Source organism: Scyliorhinus canicula, chromosome 16 (genome assembly GCF_902713615.1).
Source record: "Scyliorhinus canicula chromosome 16, sScyCan1.1, whole genome shotgun sequence".
NCBI classification, from domain to species: Eukaryota; Metazoa; Chordata; class Chondrichthyes; order Carcharhiniformes; family Scyliorhinidae; genus Scyliorhinus; species Scyliorhinus canicula.
Genome location: NC_052161.1, coordinates 124077013 through 124098237, shown reverse-complemented (window position 1 = coordinate 124098237; position 21225 = coordinate 124077013). Strand labels below are relative to the sequence as shown.

At 56.5% G+C, this 21225-nt stretch overlaps 1 protein-coding gene across 1 annotated transcript; it reads right to left on the bottom strand.

Moving 5' to 3' along the window:
- Positions 1–19: 19 nt before the first annotated feature.
- On the bottom strand, positions 20–17494 carry LOC119950672 (proteasome subunit beta type-7-like). The gene is made up of 8 exons (XM_038773307.1): positions 17362–17494; positions 10733–10826; positions 10340–10437; positions 8266–8406; positions 3551–3666; positions 2509–2567; positions 980–1131; positions 20–345 (listed from the first exon to the last, which is right to left on the bottom strand). Exons 1-8 carry the CDS (start codon positions 17424–17426, stop codon positions 234–236), a joined length of 837 nt encoding a protein of 278 aa, XP_038629235.1. The 5' UTR covers positions 17427–17494; the 3' UTR covers positions 20–233.
- Between the last annotated feature and the right edge of the window lie 3731 nt (positions 17495–21225).

Here is a 21225-nt window from a genome sequence, read left to right as displayed (position 1 = left end):
ATACAAATGAGACGGATCGTAACATTCACATCATGATTTATTTAGGGAAACTTAAATTGTACAATTCAAGTACCAGATACAATATGGATACAATGTATTTGGGGTATAATCTATCAGGATACAGTGTGTCCGCAACCCCACAGCATGAAACCAATATCAGGTGCAACATCCTTTTGTTTCCAACAGGAATTGTTCGTCTTGATCTTCCTGCTGGGATGATGGGATCTTCCTCGTCACTCCGTGTCCATCCTCTGGACAACCTCCTCCACCAGCTCCAGTGCTAACGGAGTGCTTGTTTCTTTCAGTACAGCAGTGGTGCCCTTCTTGTAGCGATACTGACCCTCCCTGCAGGAAATGACAGCGGTAATCAACGGGGTTGGTGAACGGCAGTGTGGCGGGGGGCTGGGGTGGGGGATGTAGGGGTAGGGGAGACACAGAATGATGCAGCAAAGAAAGAGACCATTTGCCTTTTAGTGTCCGTAACGGCAATTTGAACGGGTGAGTTAGTCCCATTCCCTCTGCACTTTCCACAGAGCCCTGCACAAGTATTTATCTACTTTCAATCAGTCAATTCCCGATCATACCACGTTGTAAAAAAAACATTTCTCCTAATCTCTTTTGCAGATCATTTTAAATCTACGTCCTCTGGTCAACCAATTTCTCCTGACCTACTCCAACAAAACCTTGATCATTTTAAAGAACTTTGGCTGTTAAATCTATTACTATTAAATCTCCTCTAATTCTGATCTGTTTGAAAGAGAACAGTCCAGCTTCTCACTGAGAGAAAGCTCCTTCCCTGGGACAGTTCAGGTAAACCTCCTCCATACCCTCTCTGAGGTCTCGATACTCTTCCTAAAGTGTGCTCCCTAAGTCTCTATCTGAGGCCCAATCAGTGTTTATTAGCATTTATTGTCTATGCCACTTTTCCCCATGATGCCCCTGTCCTTCCAATGAGTTACCCCGAGAGCTGTGCACTTACTTTGTGCCCTTCTTGTTGGGGCAGTCGAAGGTACGAAGAAACTCGGTCTTGTTTTTGGTGATGACGAGAAGGTCAACGTTACTCCCAGAGCCCAGGTCACAAAATATTCCGGCTAGGACGGCTTCACGGACCAGCTGCTTGGCTGCTTCCTCCTAGAAATAAATAACCAGCCTCAGAGAGAATCGTGGCAGCTTCGATTCCAAACAGTGCCCAGGGCTGGGGGAATCCAGAGCTGGATTAACCAAGGGCCCAGGCCTGGTGTAACCCAGGCCCAGAGTAACCCAAGGCCCAGAGTAACCCAGGGCCCAGGCCTGGTGTAACCCAAGGCCCAGGTTTGGAGAAACCCAGGGCCCAGGCCTGGTGTAACCCAAGGCCCAGGCCTGGTGTAACCCAAGGCCCAGGTTTGGAGTAACCCAGGGCCCAGGCCTGGTGCAACCCAGGGCCCAGGTTTGGAGTAACCCAGGGCCCAGGCCTGGTGCAACCCAGGGCCCAGGCCTGGTGCAACCCAGGGCCCAGGCCTGGAGTAACCCAGGGCCCAGTGTAACCCAAGGCCCAGGCCTGGTGCAACCCAAGGCCCAGGTTTGGAGTAACCCAGGGCCCAGGCCTGGTGCAACCCAGGGCCCAGGCCTGGCGTAACCCAGGCCCAGGCCTGGTGCAACCCAGGGCCCAGGCCTGGCGTAACCCAGGCCCAGAGTAACCCAGGCCCAGAGTAACCCAGGCCTGGTGCAACCCAGGGCCCAGGCCTGGTGTGACCAAGGGCCCAGGCTTGGTGTAACCCAGGACCCTGGCCTGGAGTAACCCAGGACCCTGGCCTGGAGTAACCCAGGGCTAAAACCTGGAATATACCAGGGTCCAGGGCATAACATAGAGGCCAAGCCTTGAGTAACCCAGGGGCCAGGCTAGGAGTAACCCAGGGTATTGGTTTGGAATAACCCAGCATAAGTGTAAAAGAAAAGTTGCATGTCAGTACCGTAGTACAAGGTCCTGTGTTGTTTTAAAGTACAGTGGCGTGTAAACCTGCTATGGCCTTTAGTTCTTCATGTATTTTCCTAACACAGTGTGTTAAGCAGCATAGGGGATGTAATGGGGTGGGGGGGGGGGGGGGGGGAGATAGGGTTTGATGTGGGGCAGAGGGACTATAGCGGGTGCTGAGAGGGTATGTGTGTGGGGACGGGAGACTGCTGCAAAAGGTGGAGAGATACTAAATGTATTGATGTCCAGGGAAGCGAGAATTCTCAATCCAGTTTTGGCTCCTTCACCGATGCGATAACAGCTGCAGCATCCAGTGGGCGGGTGAGATATTTACCCAAGAGTTTCCTGGGCAAGTCATTGGTGTAAGTCCCATGTAAAATAAGTGTAAAGTTCCTGTACAGAAAGAGCAAAAGAGGATTTCCAAATCAGAAACCATTCCGTCCCTTTGCTGAGCAGTGATTGCTGCGCTCAGGGTCGGGGTAGGAGGCTGCCACGGCAACAGCAGGGGAGGAGATCACGGAGTGCGCACCCGATCCTCATCAGGTCAGTCACTTTACCTCCATGTTTGGTTTGAATCGATCCTCCAGTACAGCGATGGCAGCTGTTGCGCCAGAACCTGCGTACAGGAGACACACATACAAACTCTCATTAATATCCTGACAGGTTTACACGTTCACAGACAGCATTAATCTTTGGAAAACAAGGCAGGCAGCGTGAATTAATCCGGGTGTTCCCGACCTCCATACCCCTTCCTCGGGTGCTGACCATCGCCGAGCTCCAGCCGCAGAGCACGGAACATTCCCGACCCAACCTCCTCGGGATGAGCCAACGTTGAGTGTGGCCAGCCAAGCTATTCAGAGGTCACGTGATGGAAACCTCCCGCAATCCACCCAGATCTGGGGCTAAATGGAAGCAAAGCCCCGTAGCGAGGACCTTTAGCCTTGTGTTTCCCGGCACTCGCATTGGCAAGAAACACATTGCTATCAAACGTCACTCGGGTTAGCTAGGAGGCCTCAGCCAGGAGTGTGTGGCCAAGGGCGCACATAGCCCCTTTTCTGCACCGAGGGGTTTGCTCGCCAGAACACCTCAGTGGAGCAAGAGATCGGGATGCCACGTTTAAACACGACCCCCTCCAGCCCCAACTCACGATGAGGGGGGTCCCCGCTCCCCCCAGCACCTGCACTGGGCACCCTGGCCCGATTGCTGCCACGCAGAAAATGCCAGCTTGGCAGTACCAAACTGATACACTGGCAGTGCCCCTGCCAATTGGCAGTATCACCTGGGTACCTTGGCAGTGCCAGAGTGGGGCCGACTCCTCAGTGAAAGTGAGCCAGAGCCGGAGAGGGAACCTGGCTCAGCCAATCAGGCGAAACAACCTTTAAATCCAGCACAGAAGGAGGCCATTCTGTCCACCGTGTCTGCACTGGCCCTTTGGTAGGAGCCATTCAATTAGTCCAAACACCCCGATTCTTTCCTCAAAGCTGCGGGAATGTTTCCCTTTCCAACTTTTAAAAAATCAGATTCTTGGGGGATTGTCGTAGTCAGCCCTAGACCTGCGCGATAGACGATGATTCAGGTGCAGTGTTAACTTCTCCTTACCCATGGCGACATATGGAAGTTTGTCCGTGGATCCGTGAGGGTACACTGCGTACAGGTGGGGCCCTGTGCAGTCCACACCACCGACTATCACTGATGCACTAATGTGCCCCTGGTACCTGAAGCAAGACAAGGATTAAGTTGAGTTTAAATCAGAAAGGGGTTAATTTCATGGGCAATAACTGTTGTGGAGCTGGGGGGGATTGGGGGGGGGGGTCAGTAGTAACAGGCTCACAATAAAGACTCACTATCCCATTAACACTAACAATGTCACGACAGCCGCCATTTTGAAAGGGGCCTCTTGCTAGGTGTCCAAGTCTCCTGCCTGATTCAGGCAATCAACCTCTTTTAATATAGGAACCAGGACCTTACCACATAAATAAAACCCTGATTACCCTTTTAGGATGGAACTTGGTGGATCGTAGTCTGTGCTGATTCCAACTAAACACACAGGCAATGGCCCACGGACGGTCAATTATATGTTAGCCCGGAACAGCAGGCGAGTCCTACAAAAATAATCCTGGCCTCTGCCTCAGATTCCAAATGCCCCCTGTCCCAGTCCCCGCAACCCTTCCCTGCCCCACGACCCAAACCCCGCAGTCACCCCAGTTCCAAACCCCACCTCCTGCCCATGATCCATCCCTGTGGCTTCCCAGATTGCAAATGTTCCCCATCAGCAAGGATTCCAACCTTCCCTGATATCCCCACCCCATAACAACATAACGCCACCCCCTCATCAACGTGCCCCTCTGCAAGAACCACTACTTTCAACTATTCTGACCAACTTCTCCACCGCCCCCCCCCCCCCCCCCCCCCCCCCCCAACACAGACATGCTGTGCCTCTTGGGAGTGGCAACTTGGTTTCCTTTGCCCAAGCTGGTGAGCTGTGCCAGGGTGTGCCCAGCTGGGCTCTTAAACTTTGCCAATTGAGTGGAAAGAAGGCTGGGGCCTCAAAATCACCCCTGGGGAGGAGGTTGTTGGCAGGGGAGGATGTGTTGGGGTGAGCAATAGGGTGGGTAATGGAGAATGAGAGGGATAGGGTATTAGGGATGGGAATGAGGATGGGGTGAGCAATAGGGTGGGTAATGGGGATCGAGAGGTGTACGGTGTTGGGGATGGGGAGGGTATTAGGGATGGGAATGAGGATGGGGTGAGCGATAGGGTGGGTAATGGGGATCGAGAGGTGTAGGGTGTTGGGGAGGCAGAGGGTATTAGGGATGGGAATGAGGATGGGGCGAGCGATAGGGTGGGTAATGGGGATCGAGAGGTGTAGGGTGTTGGGGAGGCAGAGGGTATTAGGGATGGGAATGATGGGGCGAGCGTGAGGATGGGGCGAACGTTAGGATGGGTAATGGGGAACGAGAGGGGTAGGGTGTTGGGGAGGCAGAGGGTATTAGGGATGGGAATGAGGTGGGTGCCAGGGAGGGTAATGGGGAGGGGATGGACAGATGACCAAAAGTCAAAAAAGTGTTCTGGTGTAGTTGCTTTTGGGGGGGGGGAGAGAGACAGCACAACCAAAACCCATTCTCCGACACTGACCCACAATTATCGTCCCGCCCACATAAGTGATCAGGAGTGACAGCCTGGTTGATCTTTTCTACAGTGATACTGAGGCACACTGTAATGAACTCAGTCTGGATTTATTCAGAGGGAAGTTTGTCCGTGGATCTGTGAGGATACACCTGGGCTCAAAACTGGGATACACAGCCTAAGGCAATATTCCTTTTACATGAGCCACGAGATGTTTTTTAAAAATTTGTTCATGGGATGTGGGCATTAACTGCCCATCCATCAGGACATTTAAGAGTCAACCACATTAAACAAAGAACAAAGAAAAGTACAGCACAGGAGCAGGTCCTTCGGCCCTCCTGTGCTGATCATGATGCCTGAACTACAAAGGAACTTCTACCCTTACTCGGTCTGTATCCCTCTATTTCCTCCCTATTCATGTATCCATCTTGATGCCCCTTAAATGTAGCCAATATGCCGGCTTCCACCACATCCTCTGTCAGCGCATTCCAGGCACCCACCACTCTCTGTGTGAAACTTACTCCACACATCTCCCTTAAACATTCCCCCTCTCACCTTGAACCTGTGCCCCCTGTGTAATTGACACTTCCACCCTTGGAAAAAGCCTCTGACTATCCAGCCTGTCTCTGCCTCTCATACATTTGGAAACCTCTATCAGGTCTCCCCTCAGCCTCCGCCTCTCCAGTGAAAACAATCCTTGTTTATTCAACCTCTCCTCATAGCCAACACCCTCGAGACCAGGTAACATCCTGGTGAACCTTCTTTGCCCTCTCTCCAAAGCTTCCATGTCCTTCTGATAATATGGCGGCCAGAACTGCACGCAATACTCCAAATGCGACCTAACCAAGTTTTTAGATAGCTGCAACATGATTTCCCAACTCCATGAATGCCCCAGCTGGTGAAGGCAAGCATGCCATATGCTGGGTGGCACAGTGGTTAGCACTGCTGCCTACGGTGCTGAGGACCCGGGCTCGATTCTGGCCCCGGGTCACTGTCCGTGTGGAGTTTGCACATTCTCCTGGCGTCTGCGTAGTTCTCACCCCCACAACCCAAAGATGTGCAGGTTAGGTCGATTGGCCACGCTAAATTGCCCCCAAAAAACAAAAAAGGGCTGTCATGTGCCTTCTTAATCACCTTGGCTGCCTGTGTTGCCACTTTTAGGGAAATGTGGACCTGCACGCCTAGATCCCTCTGCATATTAATGCTCCTAAGGGTTCTGCCATTTACAGTATAATTTATAACTAGATTTGATCCAAAATGCAGCACCTCGCATTTGTCCGTATTAAACTCCATCTGCCATTTCTGTGCCCAAGTCTCCAATCTATCTGTATCCTGTTGATTCCTCAGACTATCAGCAACTCCGCAAATTTTCATGTCATCGCAAACTTACTAATCAGGCCACCCACATTTTCCTCCAGATCGTTTATATATACTACAAACAACAGCGGTCCCAGCACTGATCCCTGCGGAACACCACTAGCGACAGATCCCCATTCTGAAAAACACCCTTCCACTGCTACTCTCTGTCTTCCATAACCAAGTCAGTTCTGTATCCATCTAGCCAGCCCACCCCAAATCCCATGGGCGCGATTCTCCGCCCCCCCATGCCGGGTGGGAGAATAGCGGGAGGGCCTCCCGACATTTTTCACGCCCTCCCGCTATTCTACCCCCCCCATGCCACGAATCGCCGCTCACCGTTTTTTACGGCGAGCGGCGATTCTCCGAGGCCGATGGGCCGAGCAGCCGGGCCTTCACGCCCGTTTCAACACGGCAGCAAACACACCTGCTCGCTGCCGTCGTGAAACGGGCGCCAGATGCCCGTCTGGGGCATCTGGGGGCCTGATTGGCACGGCAGTACCACGGCCGTGCCAAGTGGGGCATAGGCCATGTGTCCGTAACGGAATCGGCCCCAGACGTGAAGGCTGCCGTGGGTCACGGCTTGTCCCACGGCAGCCTTTACGATTTTCCGCATTTGCAGAGAATCTCGCCCCATGTGATTTTAGTTTTTGTACCAGTCTGCCATTTGGGACCTTGTCAAATGCCTTACGAAAGTTCATATAAACTACATCCACAGCCCTTCCCTCATCAAATTTCTTTGTCACCTCTTCAAAAAACTAAATCAAGTTGGTGAGACATGACCTTCCCCATACAAAACCATGCTGCCTGACACTAACTAGTCACTTTTCTCCAAATGTGCATATATCCTGTCCCTCAGCATCTTTTCCAAAAGCTTCCCACCATTGATGCCAGGCTCACTGGCCTATAATTTGATGGATTGTCCCTGCTTCCTTTCTTAAACATTGGCTATTCTCCAGTCCTCTGGAACTCTGTGATCAAAGGGGACGTGAATATATCTGTTAACGCCCCAGCTATTTCTCCCCTTGCCTCCTGGGGACTTTTCTACCTTTTTAAAAAAATTTTTAAAATAAATTTAGAGTGCCCAATTAATTTTTTCCAATTAAGGGGCAATTTAGAGTGGCCAATCCACCTATCCTGCACATCTTTGGGCTGTGGGGGTGAAACCCACGCAAACACAGGGAGAATGTGCAAACTCCACATGGACAAGTGACCCAGAGCCGGGATCGAACCTGGGACCTCGGCACCGTGAGGCAGCAGGGCTAACCCACTGCGCCACCGTGCTGCCCCTGGGACTTTTCTACCTTAATGCAATCCAGGATACTCAACACTTCCTCCTTTACTATATTGATGTTCTGAAGAGCGTTCATACACTTATCGCTGACCTCAAAATCCATCATATCCTTCTCCCCGGTGAATATCGTTACAAAGTACTCATTAAGGATTTCACCCACTTCCTGTGGTCCCACGCATAACTTCCCTCCATTGTCCTGTGGATCTGGAGTCACATGTAGGCCAGACCAGGTAAGGTTGACAGATTTCCTTTCCGAAGAACATTAATGAACCAGGTGGATTTTTACGATAATCGACAATGGTCGTCATTAGACTTTTAATTCCAGGTTTTTATTGAATTAAAATTTCCCCATCAGCTGTAGTGAGATTCGAACCAATGTCCTTCGAGCAATTACTGGATTACTGGTCCAGCGACAATATCACTACGCCATTGCCTCCCTGAATTGTGCCATTGACCACACTCTTTCATTCTAACGATTAATGAGCCACCACGGTGAATCAAGAGTATTAAAGGAGCTGTTGTGTGCACACTCTCTCACCTGAACAACATCTGCTTCAGCATGCGGGTAACCGTGGCAACACGGGGTTTGCGCCCTGTTGACAGGCTGTGAAGCTGGATGTTAGAGGCCATCATCTGTGTTGTAACTTCAGCATCAGCTGCACAGCCAGCACCACAGCAGCTGGGGGGAGAGAGAGAGAGATGACGGCTTAATATCACAGGGAGAGTCCAAGGGGATTAATATCACCAAAATAGAGTGAGTCAGAGAGTGAAGGGTTAATATCACAGGGAGGGAGAGAGGCAGAGTGAAGGGTTCATATCACTGAGAGAGTCAGAGAATGAGGGGTTAATAACAGAGGGAGGGACAGAGGCAGAGTGAAGGGTTCATTTCACTGAGAGTCAGAGAATGAGGGGTTAATATCACTGAGAGAGTCAGAGAGTGAGGGGTTAATAACAGAGGGAGGGAGAGAGGCAGAGTGAAGGGTTCATATCACTGAGAGAGAGAGTCAGAGAGTGAGGGGTTAATATCATTGAGAGAGTCAGAGAGTGAGGGGTTAATAACAGAGGGAGGGAGAGAGGCAGAGTGAAGGGTTCATTTCACTGAGAGAGAGAGAGTCAGAGAGTGAGGGGTTAATATCACTGAGAGAGTCAGAGAGTGAGGGGTTAATAATAGAGGGAGGGACAGAGGCAGAGTGAAGGGTTCATATCACTGAGAGAGAGAGTCAGAGAGTGAGGGGTTAATATCACTGAGAGAGTCAGAGAGTGAGGGGTTAATAATAGAGGGAGGGACAGAGGCAGAGTGAAGGGTTCATATCACTGAGAGAGAGAGTCAGAGAGTGAGGGGTTAATATCACTGAGAGAGTCAGAGAGTGAGGGGTTAATAACAGAGGGAGGGAGAGAGGCAGAGTGAAGGGTTCATATCACTGAGAGAGAGAGAGAGTCAGAGAGTGAGGGGTTAATATCACTGAGAGAGTCAGAGAGTGAGGGGTTAATAACAGAGGGAGGGAGAGAGGCAGAGTGAAGGGTTCATATCACTGAGAGAGAGAGTCAGAGAGTGAGGGGTTAATATCACAGGGAGTGTGTGAGACAGAGAGTGAGGGGTTAATATCACAGGGAGAGTGACAGAGAGTGAGGGGTTAATATCACAGGGAGAGTGTGAGACAGAGAGTGAAGGGTTAATATCACAGGGAGAAAGTGAGACAGAGAGTGAGGGGTTAATATCACAGGGAGAGTGACAGAGAGTGAGGGGTTAATATCACAGGGAGAGTGTGAGACAGAGAGTGAGGGGTTAATATCACAGTGAGAGTGTGAGACAGAGAGTGAGGGGTTAATATCACAGGGAGAGTGTGAGACAGAGAATGAGGGGTTAATATCACAGGGAGAGTGGGAGACAGAGAGTGAGGGGTTAATATCACAGGGAGAGTGTGAGACAGAGAATGAGGGGTTAATATCACAGGGAGAGTGTGAGACAGAGAGTGAGGGGTTAATATCACAGGGAGAGTGTGAGACAGAGAGTGAGGGGTTAATATCACAGGGAGAGCGACAGAGAGTGAGGGGTTAATATCACAGGGAGAGTGTGAGACAGAGAGAGGGGTTAATATCACAGGGAGAGAGACAGAGAGTGAGGGGTTAATATCACAGGGAGAGTGTGAGACAGAGAGTGAGGGGTTAATATCACAGGGAGAGTGACAGAGAGTGAGGGGTTAATATCACAGGGACAGTGTGAGACAGAGAGTGAGGGGTTAATATCACAGGGAGAGTGACAGAGAGTGAGGGGTTAATATCACAGGGACAGTGTGAGACAGAGAGTGAGGGGTTAATATCACAGGGAGAGAGACAGAGAATGAGGGGCTAATATCACAGCGACAGTGTGAGACAGAGTGAGGGGTTAATATCACAGAGAGAGAAAGAGAGAGAGAGATTCAAAGTGTGTTAAAGAGACACAGCTAGTAGTGAAGAGTGTGTTGTATATTTAATTATTAATTAACTTTATGTTAATGTTAATAACTAGTGAGCAGATGTCATTTAGCAAGAGTCCACCAGAGGGGGTGATTTTCCAGGTATTGTGAGCCTGTCACTGTGGAACACAGACTGATCATGAGGATAATACTTACTAGATATTGGGGGCGATGTGGTGAATCTTGATACAGTTCTTGTCAGCAACAACCATGTCTTCCGTGGCTCGGGTATCAGCTCCCAGAATCACCCCATCCTACATAACAGGGAAAACGGTCAGTCAGCGTGCTCGTCATCTCTCACCGCTACACTCTGATCACGAGCTGACTCTCAGAAACTGGTCAACTGGTTTGAGTGGAGTGAGGCCAATTTAAACGTTCATGGCTGCCTCAGGACTGAGTAAAGGACAGGAAACCTGTTTTTTCCCCGATGATTTTTCTCTGTGGGTTATTGTCCAGGGAGATATGTCCCGGTGATTAAACTTTAATTCGCAGAGACTTTGAGGCAATTCTGAAGGATAGGTAACCGGGAGTTGTCGGCTGAAGACTTACCTTGAAGATGATACCGGTGATGGTGGTCCCGGTCTTTCTCGCTTTTGCAGGTTTGTAGCCCACCTGCTGCAGCTCCTTCTCCAGCGTTGCATTCCTGAAAGACACGAGAGATTTGAGAAGGAGGGTAAGGGGGAGAGAGAGAGCAAGTCGGGGGGGGGGGGGTTCTCTGCTCACCGTCACGTTGTGTGAAGATTGGCGGCTCTGTTTCCCGCATGCAAACCGTGACTACACATTAAAAAGATAGCGCATCGCCTGTGAAGAACTTTGGAACTTCCCACGGTTGCGGAAAGCATTTTATAAATGCAGATTGATTATTTTCTGACTTGAGTATTAGAAATGATAGAGTTGTGAGAGGGTCAATATCCAACAAGTGTAATCTGTCCACCTGCTGGTCAGACCTCACCCTGAGCCCTGGCTCGGTGTGAATTAATTTAGTTCACACAGTCACGGGGTCAAAGGGCAGGGGGGGGGGGGGTCGCTGCTTATCTTTTTCTTCAAAAAAATATACTTAATTGATAAAAACCCTAATAAAGGGGGGAGGGGAAGGGGAGAGGGGGAGGGGAAGGGGAGAGGGGGGAGGGGAAGGGGGGGAAGGGGAGAGGGGGAGGGGAAGGGGGGGGAAGGGAAGGGGAGAGGGGGAGGGGAAGGGGGGGGAGAGGGGAGGGGAAGGGGGGGAGAGAGGGGGAGGGGAAGGGGGGGAAGGGGGGGGGAAGGGGGGGGAAGGGGGGGGAAGGGGGGGGGAGGGGGGAGGGGAGGGGGGGAGGGGAGGGGGAGGGGGAGGGGAGGGGGAGGGGGAGGGGAGGGGAGGGGGAGGGGAGGGGGAGGGGGAGGGGGAGGGGGAGGGGGAGGGGAGGGGGGGAGGGGGGAGGGGGGAGGGGGGAGGGAGGGGGGCGGGGGAGGGGGGGAGGGAGGGGGGAGGGGGGGAGGGAGGGGGGAGGGGGGGAGGGAGGGGGGAGGGGGGGGAGGGAGGGGGGAGGGGGAGGAGGGGGGGGGGAGGGGGGGGAGGGGGGGAGGGGGAGGAGGGGGGGGAGGGGGAGGAGGGGGGGGAGGGGAGGAGGGGGGGGAGGGGGGGAGGAGGGGGGGGAGGGGGAGGAGGGGGGGGAGGGGGAGGAGGGGGGGAGGGGGGGGGAGGAGGGGGGGGGAGGGGGGGGGGGAGGGGGGGGAGGAGGGGGGGGAGGGGGGGGGAGGAGGGGGGGGGGAGGGGGGGAGGGGGGAGGGGGGGAGGGGGGGGGAGGAGGATGGGGGGGAGGGGGGAGGATGGGGGGGGAGGGGGGAGGATGGGGGGGGGGGAGGGGGGAGGATGGGGGGGAGGGGGGAGGGGGGGAGGAGGGGGGAGGAGGGGGGGGAGGAGGGGGGGAGGGGAGGAGGGGAGGAGGGGGGAGGGGGGGAGGGGAGGAGGGGGGAGGGGGGAGGGGGGGAGGGGAGGAGGGGGGAGGGGGGGAGGGGGGGGAGGGGAGGAAGGGGGGGGAGGGGGGGGGGGGGGAGGAGGGGGGAGGGGGGGAGGGAGGAGGGGGGAGGGGAGGAGGGGGAGGGGGGGGAGGGGGGAGGGGGGGGGGGGAGGGGGGGGGGGGGGGAGGGGGGAGGGGGGGGGAGGGGGGAGGGGGGGGAGGGGAGGGGGGGGAGGAGAGGGGGGAGGGGAGGGGGGGGAGGGGGGGGAGGGGAGGGGGGAGGGGAGGGGGAGGGGGGGAGGGGAGGGGGGAGGGGGGGGGAAGGGGGGAAGGGGGGGGAAGGGGAGGGGGGGAGGGGAAGGGGGGAGGGGGGAGGGGAAGGGGGGGAGGGGAAGGGGGGAGGGGGGGAGGGGAAGGGGGAGGGGGGAGGGAAGGGGGGAGGGGGAGGGGAAGGGGGTGGAGGGGAAGGGGAAGGGGGGAGGGGAAGGGTGCAGGGGGGAGGGGAAGGGGGAGGGGAAGGGGGGAGGGGAAGGGGGAGGGGAAGGGGGGAGGGGAAGGGGGAGGGGAAGGGGGGAGGGGAAGGGGGGAGGGGAAGGGGGGAGGGAAGGGGGGGGAAGGGGGGAGGGAGGGGAGGGGGGGGGGGAGGGGAGGGGAGGGGGGGAGGGGAGGGGGGACGGGAGGGGGGAGGGGGGGAGGGGAGGGGGGGAGGGGGGGAGGGGAGGGGGAGGGGGGGAGGGGAGGGGGGGAGGGGGGGAGGGGAGGGGGAGGGGGGGGAGGGGAGGGGGGAGGGGGGGAGGGGAGGGGGGGAGGGGAGGGGGGAGGGGGGGAGGGGAGGGGGGAGGGGGGGAGGGGAGGAGGGGAGGGGGGGAGGGGGGGAGGGGGGAGGGGGAGGGGGGAGGGGGGAGGGGGGAGGGGGGAGGGGGGGAGGGGAGGGGAGGGGGGGAGGGGAGGGGGGGAGGGGAGGGGAGGGGGGAGGGGAGGGGAGGGGGGAGGGGAGGGGAGGGGAGGGGGAGGGGGGGAGGGGAGGGGAGGGGGAGGGGGGGGAGGGGCGGGGGGGACGGGGGGGAGGGGGAGGGGGGCGGGGGGGAGGGGGAGGGGGGCGGGGGGGAGGGGGGAGGGGGGCGGGGCGGGGGGGAGGGGGAGGCGAGGGGGGCGGGGGGGAGGGGGAGGGGAGGGGGGAGGGGGAGGAGGTGGAGGGGGGGAGGGGGATGAGGTGGAGGGGGGGAGGGGGAGGAGGTGGAGGGGGGGAGGGGGAGGAGGTGGAGGGGGGGAGGGGGGAGGGGTAGGGGAGGGGGGGAGGGGAAGGGGAAGGGGGAGGGAAGGGGGAGGGGAAGGGGGGAGGGAAAGGGGGAGGGAAAGGGGGTAGGGAAAGGGGGTAGGGAAGCGGGGAAGGGGTTAGGGGAAGGGGAGTGGAAGGGGGCAGGGGAAGGGGGGCATGGGAAGGGGGGCAGGGGAAGGGGGGGAGTGAGTGAAGGGGATGGGAGGAGAGGAGAGAGGGAGTGAGTGAAGGGGATGGGATAGGAAAGGAGGGGAGGCCCATATCCATAAGGATTACTCCCGGATTGACTTTAGTGATTGACCGTTTTGTCTTCAGCAGAGTGTTGATTCCGAGGGTGGTAGGGGCGGAGTATTCAGCAATAGCCATATCAGACCACGCTCTGCATTGGGTGGACCTGGAGCTGGGGGAGGCGAGGGACCAACGCCCACTGTGGAGGTTAGAGGTGGGGCTGCTGTCGGACGAGGTGGTATGTGGGCGGGTCCGGAGGTGTATAGAGGGGTGTTTGGAAACTAATGACAATGGGGAGGTGCAGGTGGGGGTGGTCTGGGAGGCGTTGAAGGCAGTGGTTAGGGGGGAGCTGATTTCTATTAGGGCACACAGGGAGAGGGGGGAGAAAAGGGAGAGGGAGAGGTTGGTGGAAGAAATGGTGAGGGTGGACAGGAGGTATGCGGAGGTCCCGGAAGAAGGGCTTTTGAGGAAGCGTCGTAGTCTCCAAGCGGAGTTTGATATATTGACCACCCGGAAAGCGGAGGCGCAGTGGAGGAGGGCGCAAGGGGCGGTATATGAGAACGGGGAGAAGGCAAGTCGGATGCTGGCCCACCAGCTCCGGAAGCGGGAGGCGGCGAGGGAGATAAGGGGAGTTAGAGATGTAGGAGGGAGTCTGGTGCGGAGTGCAAGGGGCATTAACGGGGTGTTCAGGTCCTTTTATGAAGAGTTATACCGGTCAGTGCCCCCTGGGGAGGAGGGTGGGATGGACTGCTTCTTGGACAAGCTGGAGTTCCCGAGAGTGGGGGAGGAGCGGGCGGAGGGTCTGGGGGCACCAGTCGAGTTGGAGGAGCTGATCAAGGCGATGGGAAGTATGCAGTCAGGGAAGGCACCGGGGCCTGACGGGTTCCTGGTGGAATTTTTCAAGAAGTTTTCAGACCTGTTGGGCCTGCTGTTAGTGAGGACCCGGAATGAGGCAAAGGAGGGGGGGGCCTTGCCCCCGACAATGTCCAGAGCATTAATTGCATTGATTTTGAAGCGGGATAAGGACCCCCTCCAGTGTGGGTCTTACAGGCCGATCACGCTCCTCAATGTGGACGCGAAGCTGCTGGCCAAGATACTGGCCAGGAGGGTGGAGGATGTGATCCCGCAGGTCATTCACGAGGACCAAACGGGTTTTGTGAAGGGGAGGCAGCTGAATGTCAATGTGCGGCGGCTTCTCAACGCCATAATGATGCCGGCGGTGGACGGGGAGGCGGAGATAGTGGCATCGATGGATGCGGAGAAAGCTTTTGACAGGGTGGAGTGGAGCTACCTGTGGGAGGTGTTGAGATTTGGGTTTGGTGAGGGATTTATTAGGTGGATGAGGCTGTTGTATAATGCTCCGGTGGCGAGCGTGGTGACGAATGTGAGGAGGTCAGAGGACTTTCGGTTGTACCGGGGGACGAGGCAGGGGTGCCTCTTGTCTCCCCTGCTGTTCGCGTTGGCGATCGAACCCCTGGCCATGGCGCTGAGGGAATCGAGGAACTGGAGGGGGATTGTGCAGTGGGGGGGGGGGGGGGGGGGGGAGCACCGGCTATTGTTGTACACGGACGATTTATTGCTGTACATTGCAGATCCGGCGGCGGGGGGGGGGGGGGGGGGGGGGGGGAATGCCAGAGGTGATGAGGATCCGGGGGGAGTTCGGAGACTTCTCTGGCTATAAGCTCAATGTGGGGAAGAGCGAGTTGTTTGTGGTGCATATCGGGGACCAGGAGAGAGAGATAGGGGAGCTCCCGCTGAAAAGGGCAGAGAGGAGCTTCAGGTACCTGGGAGCCCAGATAGCCAGGAGCTAGGGGGCCCTGCATAGGCTAAACTTTACGAGGCTGGTGGAGCAGATGGAGGAGGAGTTCAGGAGGTGGGATGTGCTGCCACTCTCCCTAGCGGGCAGGGTTCAGTTGGTTAAGATGACGGTGCTCCCGAGGTTTCTGTTCCTTTTCCAGTGTTTTCCCATTATGATTCCGAAGGCTTTCTTTAGGAGGGTTAACAGGAGTATTACGGGGTTTGTGTGGGCGGAGAAGACCCCGAGGGTGAGGAGGGTATTCCTGGAGCGGGGTAGGGAGGTGGGTGGGTTGGCGCTGCCCAACCTGTGTGGGTATTACTGGGCTGCGAACGTGGCAATGATTCGTAGGTGGTGATGGAAGGGGCTGCATGGAAGAGGATGGAGGCGGCGTCCTGTGTGGGCACAAGCTTAGAGGCGCTGGTGACGGCCCCGTTGCCGCTCCCCCCAGCAAGGTACTCTTCGAGTCCGGTAGTGGTGGCTACCCTCAAAATCTGGGAGCAGTGAAGGCGGCATAGGGGGGAGGTGAAGGCTTCAGTTTGGTCCCCGATACGGGGGAACCACTGGTTTGTACCAGGGAGGATGGACGGAGGGTTTTTGAGCTGGCACAGGGCAGGCATCAGGCGGATGGGAGACCTCTTTCTCGACGGGAAGTTTGCGACCTTAGAGGAGTTGGGGGGGAAGTGGGGGAAGGGGAGGGGGGGACAAGGGGAGGGGGGGACGAGGGGAGGGGGGGACGAGGGGAGGGGAGGGGGGGACGAGGGGAGGGGGGGACGAGGGGAGGGGAGGGGGGGACGAGGGGAGGGGAGGGGAGGGGGGGACGAGGGGAGGGGAGGGGGGGACGAGGGGAGGGGAGGGGGGAGCGAGGGGAGGGGAGGGGGACGAGGGGAGGGGAGGGGGGGACGAGGGGATGGGGGGACGAGGGGAGGGGATGGGGGGGGACGAGGGGAGGGGAGGGGGGGGAGGGGAGGGGAGGGGAGGGGGGGGGGGAGGGGAGGGGAGGGGAGGGGGGGGAGGGGAGGGGGGGACAAGGGGAGGGGGAAGGGGGGGACAAGGGGAGGGGGGGGGGACGAGGGGAGGGGAGGGGGGGGACGAGGGGAGGGGAGGGGGGGGACGAGGGGAGGGGAGGGGGGGGACGAGGGGAGGGGAGGGGGGGGACGAGGGGGGGGGAGGGGGGGGGACGAGGGGAGGGAGGGGGGGGGACGAGGGGAGGGAGGGGGGGCGAGGGGAGGGAGGGGGGGGGACGAGGGGAGGGGAGGGGGGGGACGAGGGGAGGGGGGGGGGGGGGGACGAGAGGAGGGGAGGGGGGGGGACAAGGGGAGGGGAGGGGGGGGGACAAGGGGAGGGGAGGGGGGGGGGGACAAGGGGAGGGGAGGGGGGGGGACAAGGGGAGGGAGGGGGGGGGACAAGGGGAGGGGAGGGGGGGGGACAAGGGGAGGGGGGGGGGGGGGGACAAGGGGAGGGGAGGGGGGGGACAAGGGGAGGGGGGTCCTCCCAGTGAGCGGGTCCTCCCAGTTTCCCAGTTGTAAATGGGGGGAGCAAGCTTCAAATCCCAAAACATTCCTTTTCTATTCCAGTCCATTTGGTTTGTGAAAATATTCCCTCAGTCTCGGTACAAAAGAGCCTCATGCTGAATCTGCTGGTCATTCAGGAAATGTCTGACTTTCAGTTTCTATCTGCCTGGCATATTTCAAATCTATCCCAGACTGGGTTCCAGTGCCCCATTCCCTCACTATCCAGTCAGCAGGGGTAGTGCCCTCTCCGGAGACTGTCTTGTGCCAGGATCCATGCTGGGGCTGAGGGTAGGAGCTGGGGAAACTGGAGGCAGGCATCACGGAAGTCCCTCTAAAACTCCTGCCCAGCTTCATTCTTTACCCTTTGGACATTATCCCGGGATTTCCCTCACCTCCTCTGACCTCCCCCTCCTCTTGCTGCTCACCTGCTGCAGTTCTCAAAGCTGAATCCCCCCACAGGGGTGCTGAGGAATCTCTCACACTTCAACATGTCCTCCTGCCTCTCCTCTGCAGCTCACTCACTTTCACTTTCAGAAACTATTGAGCAAAAGCCCATGTGATTACAGGGAGCCAGAGTTACCAAAATTGGTTTTCGAACCAGAGGGAGGTCAAAATTCAAAGAGGCACCCAACATTTAAACCAGTTTCTCCAGATCCCTGTCACTACCTGGGGGCCCAGTCACACTCACCCTGCGGGTTTCTGAGTCAAGGGGAACTTGACTTTAAGGAGGGTGTGAAGGTGTTGGAGTTTTAAACGTGGAGTTATAGTTTGGTGAAAGGAACCAGCTGATGTGGTGGCACACATCACCACAGATCCTGCTGCTTTTAAAGTGTAAGATAATGATGCCCAGTGGGTAAGCTGGTATTGTACGTGCCACACAGGGGAGATCGATCCGTGTATCCCTGTGGGCCGGGTACAGGTTATTACATCAGTTCCGACATCGCCCTGAAGTGGCAACGTGTCTCTGTCCATGTCCGAAGCCAGGATATCACCGTCCGGCTGGCCCGGACACTGGTCTGCGGTGGGGTGTGACCCTGACGGCAGGGGTTCAGGGAAAAGGGCAGGGAAGGCACTGATGTGTCTGGTGTGTTTTTTTTCCGAGGGGTCCCTGCTTTTGAGGTGCTCTTCGTGCTTCCATATGCCCTTTCCCCCAGTTCTGATTTTTAAAAAAAATGTCATTCATTTTTCCAATTATGGGGCAATTTAGCGTGGCCAATCCACCTACCCTGCACGTCTTTGGGTTGTGGGGGTGAAACCCACGCAGACACAGGGAGAACGTACAAACTCAACACGGACAGTGACCCAGAGCCGGGATCGAACCTGGGACCTCGGCGCCATGAGGCAGCAGTGCTAACCACTGCGCCACCGTGCTGCCCCCTAGTTCTGGCTTTTTACGAAACCAGCCCCTCTCTCTCTCCATCACCACCCCGGGATGCGCGGGGCGCCGTCCTCTAAACTGCGGACACGGATGGCATGTCCTGGCTTGAAACCTCTATTGGGTGTGCGGTTGCCGTGGTATTTTCTCTGGAGGACCTGCTTAATTTCTAATTTCCTGCCAAGACATGGGAATGTTAAACTCAGACAGGGCCAGAGGCTTCGGCTCATCAGCAGCTTCCCCGGCGCTACCCTGTTCGTGACATGCAGCGTAGTCCGGTAGTGGAACAAAAACTGCATCAGCTTTGTTTGGAGGGACCTATATTCAGCTTCCTTGTGCCGCGCTTGAACTTTGAACCGCCCGCTATGCCGAACCATTCGAGGAAGGTGGTATGGAGCGGTCCAGATGTGTTTCACCCCGTTGGCCCACATGAATGTCTGGAACTCCTCACTGGTGAACAGGGTCCTATTGTTGGTGACATGAACCTCTGGTGTCCCATGGGTGATAATCGATTAACGTAGCTTCTCCACAGTACCCCTCGAGCTAGTCGTGGGCATTTGGTGTACATTGAGCCATTACAAGTGGGTGTCCACGAGGATCAGAAACATTGACCCAACGAATGGCCCAGCAATATACAGTGTGAGGGCGCACCAAAAGGTGCCCTGGCCATTCCCAGTGGTGGAGCAAGGCTGAAGGAGGGGGTTTCTGCTGTTCCTGGCAGGCCGAGCACCTTTTCACCTTGTCTCGGTGTCTCCACCGGGCGGGGTGTCCATAACGTTAAGAGTCATTACAACCTCGTCCGTTATTGGTGGAGATGGGGAACTCAAAGGCAGAGGGAGTCGACTGAGGGCGTTGGCGTTTGCTTTCTGTACTCCCAGGCGACATTCAAACATATATTCGTAAGCAACGCCCAGCGTTAGACCCAGTCCACAGCTATGGGAGGAATCCCCTTGTCCTCCTTGACGCGGCCAGGAGGAGCCTATGGTTGGTTGATAACAAAAAAAATGGCGGCCCGTAGATGTACTGGTGGAATGTTTTCACCGCGTATATCACGGCTAATCCCTCTTTCTATTTGGGTATAACAATATTCTGCATTGGGCACTGATCTGGACCAATATGCTATTGGATGTTCCGCGCCATTACTGCTCCAATGCCGTATGAGAAGGCGTCTCATGTGAGGACAAGCAGCCATGAAGGGTCGGACTGTGTCGAAAGCTGGAAGGACAGTAGCTGCCTCTTCACCCTCACAAACGCTTCCTTTTGTGGCTTCCCCATGCTATTTTTGATACTTTTCAGCAGCTCGAGCAGGGTACCAATAGGATGGCAAGTTGTGGGGTGAACCTCCTATTGTAGTTCACGCGCTCCAAAAACGACTTCAGTTTGGTCATATTCTCAAGTGTCGGGGCCTTTATGGCCTGGACCTTTTCCTCTACTGGGTGCAAACCATCCTTATCCATACGATATCCCAGGTAAGTTACCACCTTCACCTGGAACACACACTTGCCTCTCTTCAGGTGGATGCCCGCTTTGGGGAACGTTGGAGGACCTCCTCCAGGTTGCTAGGTGCTCCTTCTAGGTCGCTCCTGATCATCCAGGTATACCGATGCTCTGGGCAGTCCCTGGAGAATGCCTTTCATTACTCGCTGAAAGACCCCGAAGAGGAACCGAGTGAATCTGGACAGACAGACCCCTGTGGGTATTGGTGGTGACGTACTTTCGAGATGCTGCATCAAGTCCCAGTTGGGGGTTTGCACGGCTCATGTGGAGCTTTGTGAATAAGTGGATCCCAGCTAACTTCATGTACACGTCTTCCACACACGTCATAGGGTACAGGTCCAGGGGAGGGGCCCTGTTCACTGTCAGCTGGTAGTCACCACAAAGGTGAACCGACTTATCCCGTTTCTATACTGGGACCACTGGTGCTGCCCATTCTGCAAACAGGATTGGGCGAATAATCCCCAAGCTTTTCAAACATTGCAATTCGGTTTCTACCTTTGCAAGACAGGTGTAGGGGACTGGTCGGGCACTGAAATATTTGGACTGGGCCTCCGGGTCAACATAGACTTTCACCCTGGCCCCTTTTATCTTCCCTGGAAAATGTTCGGATAATTCCCGAGGACCTCGTATAGACGACCGGTGCCCGTCCAGAAGATTTGCTGCCAGCCCAGGCGGAGTGTCTGTAGCCAATCAAGGCCCAACAGGTTGGGTCCCGGTCTTTGTACCACTGTCAGTGGCAGCCGGACTGTTTGTTGTCCGTGGGTGACAGGGGTCACATTGGTAGCTATGATATACATTGCCAGTCAGGCCTTGGCATCCCATAAGCCTAAGGGCAGGATACCCATGCGCAGCCGCCGGAAGGTTTGTTGACAAATGATGGAGCTGGCAGCTCCCGTGTCAATCTCCATGAGCAGGGGGTGACTGATAACTTGGAGCTTAATCTGAACTGGGGCAACTTTCGGGGCTGTGATGCAATTCAGCTCCATCGGGTCATCCTCCTCAGGCTGGGCGATGTGCAAGGTCCTAGCTCAGGGTGACCTTGTCGCCTGGCCAGGGCAGAGCACTCTCTGTCGGCCTTGGCTGCTGCGCATTCTGTGACCGCAATTGCCACAATGCTGCGGGTAACCCCGCCATCCTCCGGGGAGGTGTCCCATTGGCCAGTGGTGGCCCTTGACCGTTGAGTCTGGACACGATTCTGTGCACCTCACCATTTCTTTGGTGGCAATTGGGATACGTAAGGACTGTCTTTAGAGGGCGCCGCACTTCTGTGCAGGGGCACGTCCAACACTTTGGACAGTGTAAGCAACGGAAGGAACCCTGGGGCTCCTGGACCCCTCTCAGCATTCTCACATGTTCAATGGTTCTTTTCAGGTCAAGGTTGGCTTGGATAATAGTTTCCTCTGTGCTGCCACATTGT